General features: G+C 49.8%; 1 protein-coding gene across 1 annotated transcript; it reads left to right on the forward strand.

The window, feature by feature from the left end:
- Window positions 1–2,145, forward strand: LOC121134588 (protein FAM209A-like). Its single transcript, XM_040733095.1, has 2 exons — window positions 1–334; window positions 1,799–2,145. Exons 1-2 carry the CDS (start codon window positions 86–88, stop codon window positions 2,060–2,062), a joined length of 513 nt encoding a protein of 170 aa, XP_040589029.1. The 5' UTR covers window positions 1–85; the 3' UTR covers window positions 2,063–2,145.
- Window positions 2,146–2,464: the final 319 nt, after the last annotated feature.

The raw sequence follows: 2,464 nt of genomic DNA on the forward strand, positions 1-2,464 counted from the left end.
CAGGACCTCACACCGGGTCCCCAGTGTCTGGCACCACGGCAGACAGGCCCACCATGAGCAGTTTCCCGGCCCACCTGTGCTCACCATGCGGGCGCTAAGATGGTTCCTGTTCCTGCCTCTGTGCATCTCCTGCGCCTGCGCCTTCATGTTTTCTTCGTTGAGGGAGAAAAACAAAGAAAGCCCAGGGAAGGTGCCTTGTGGAGGACATTTCCGGATTAGACAGAATCTTCCAGAGCACACCCAAGGCTGGCTTGGGAGCAAGTGGCTCTGGCTGTTTATCGTCATTATGATATATGTGATGCTGAAGTTTCGAGGAGACGGAGAGAAGAACAAGGTAAGGGAAGGAAGCCGCCGGGCCTCAGAGACACAGGTTCTGTTCCTAGAGGCAGGACTACCAGTGTCAGGCTCCTGGGGAAGGCCAGGGGGATTTGCTTCCTTGGTGATGGTAGTAGCGGCCACATCCATAGAGGCTGGGACAGTTTGAAATGGGTTACTACACAGCTCACAATTTTCTGTGAAGTAAGTTTTGTTTCTCCATACTGAGTAGATTTAAGAGCTCATGGTGTGTTTCATGTCGGACCTGCTCACAGAGCCAGGTACACACACACACACACACACCCTCACTGAGCCAGGCTCGCTCTCTCTCTCTCTCTCTCTCTCTCTCTCTCTCTCTCTCTCTCTCTCTCTCCCTCCTCTCTCTCTCTCTCTCTCTCTGATACACACACACACACACACCCTCACTGAGCCAGGCTCTCTCTCTCCTCTCTCTCTCTCTCTCTCTCTCTCTCTCTCTCTCTCTCTCTCTCTCTCTCTCTCTCCCTCTCTCTCTCTCTCTCTCTCTCTCTCTCTCTCTCTCTCTCTGATACACACACACACACACACCCTCACTGAGCCAGGCTCTCTCTCTCTCTCTCTCTCTCTCTCTCTCTCTCTCTCTCTCTCCTCTCTCTCTCATACACACACACACACACACACACATACACACACACACACCCTGCATGTTTTGTTTTCATTGCTTTTACTCATCACAAGTCTCTGAACCAAAGGAAATTTTATTTCAAGTAAAGGAAGTTCGAGGCTTGTACTAGGATAAAGAGCAGTGACCATGCTCCCCACAAAGTCTCAGCATCTCTTCAGGGGTCCGAGGGAAAGACTCCAGTCCTAGACGAACCCAACATTTCAAGACACTGGCCAGGGCTGGGAGATGGCCCTTTCTGAAAAGTGATTGCCGTGCACCCTTGAGGGCCCGAGTTCAATCCTCAGCACCAGTATGAGTCAGGAATGGTGGCACACACCTGTAACCATGAGCTGGGGAGGCAGGGACAGACGCGCCCTGTTAGACAGCTAGTCTAGCAGAATTCTGGAGTTTCAGATTCAGTGAGAGGCCTTGTCTCAGAAAATAAAGTGGAGGAAAGCACCAGTATCACCCTCCACACGCATGCACATGTATGCCCATGTCTACACAATGCGTGACATTCTGGCTAGAGCAGAGGCTGCCCACAAAGGATCAACTGGGAATCATTCTCCCATCTGTAGGCCATCCGGTCTCAAGGGCAGCTGCTTCACCCCTGCCACTGGAGCCTGACAACAACCACAGCTGATAGGCAAATGACTGAGCTCAGCTGTGAGCCAATAAAACTTTATTTACAAAAGCAAGTGGTGGGCCAGTTTGGTCACGGCTTGTCAACATTCAGACTGGGTTTGTCATCGTGTTCCCTCTTAGATGAGCCTAATGTTTAGAACTGTGTCGGAACTGTGAGACCAGTGGAGTCATTCACCCTGATATCTTTCTTGACAGGAGCAGAATCCTACCAGCCTTCGGAGCTGTCAATTTCGCTCTCCACCAAAGAAAAATCAAACTATTTCCCCCAGCAAAGACTTCACTTTCAATACTTTAACCCAGCTCGAGATGGAACTGGTAAAATTTGTGTCCAAGGTGCGGAATCTTAAAGTCTCTATGGCAACCAGCAATAACCCCAGGCTACAGATCCCAGAGATACCCATGGACCCGCACAATAATGTCACAATATATGAGATATGGGGAGAGGAGGAGCCTGAGTGAATGGACTCATATCAAAGTATGAGAGGAGATAAGTCAAGTGTTGACAGACAGTATCCAAACTAATAAAGACTATTCTGAAGAAAGAGTCCTCCACGTGAGATTTTCCCCCACCCTTTCTGTTTTTAATTGGAGTTAGGATGGCAAGTCCCAGTACCCCGGAAACAATAGCTGTTTCCCCTCCCCACTCCTCCATAGCTGTGCACACGATGCCCCTGAACACAGTTCACTGAGCTGGGGTCTGCCAGGCTCTGGAGTCTGGAGGCAGGTGCAGACATCATCTTCCTGGACACACTTGGTTTCTATGTACTGTCTGCAAACATCGATTCAAAATGACGAATTCCATTACAAAGCCGAACTTTATAGATTTAAAATGATGGCGACCCAGTCAGGAGAGAGTTCTGG

This window comes from Mesocricetus auratus, unplaced genomic scaffold, assembly GCF_017639785.1.
Source record: "Mesocricetus auratus isolate SY011 unplaced genomic scaffold, BCM_Maur_2.0 Super-Scaffold_100028, whole genome shotgun sequence".
Classification (NCBI taxonomy): Eukaryota; Metazoa; Chordata; class Mammalia; order Rodentia; family Cricetidae; genus Mesocricetus; species Mesocricetus auratus.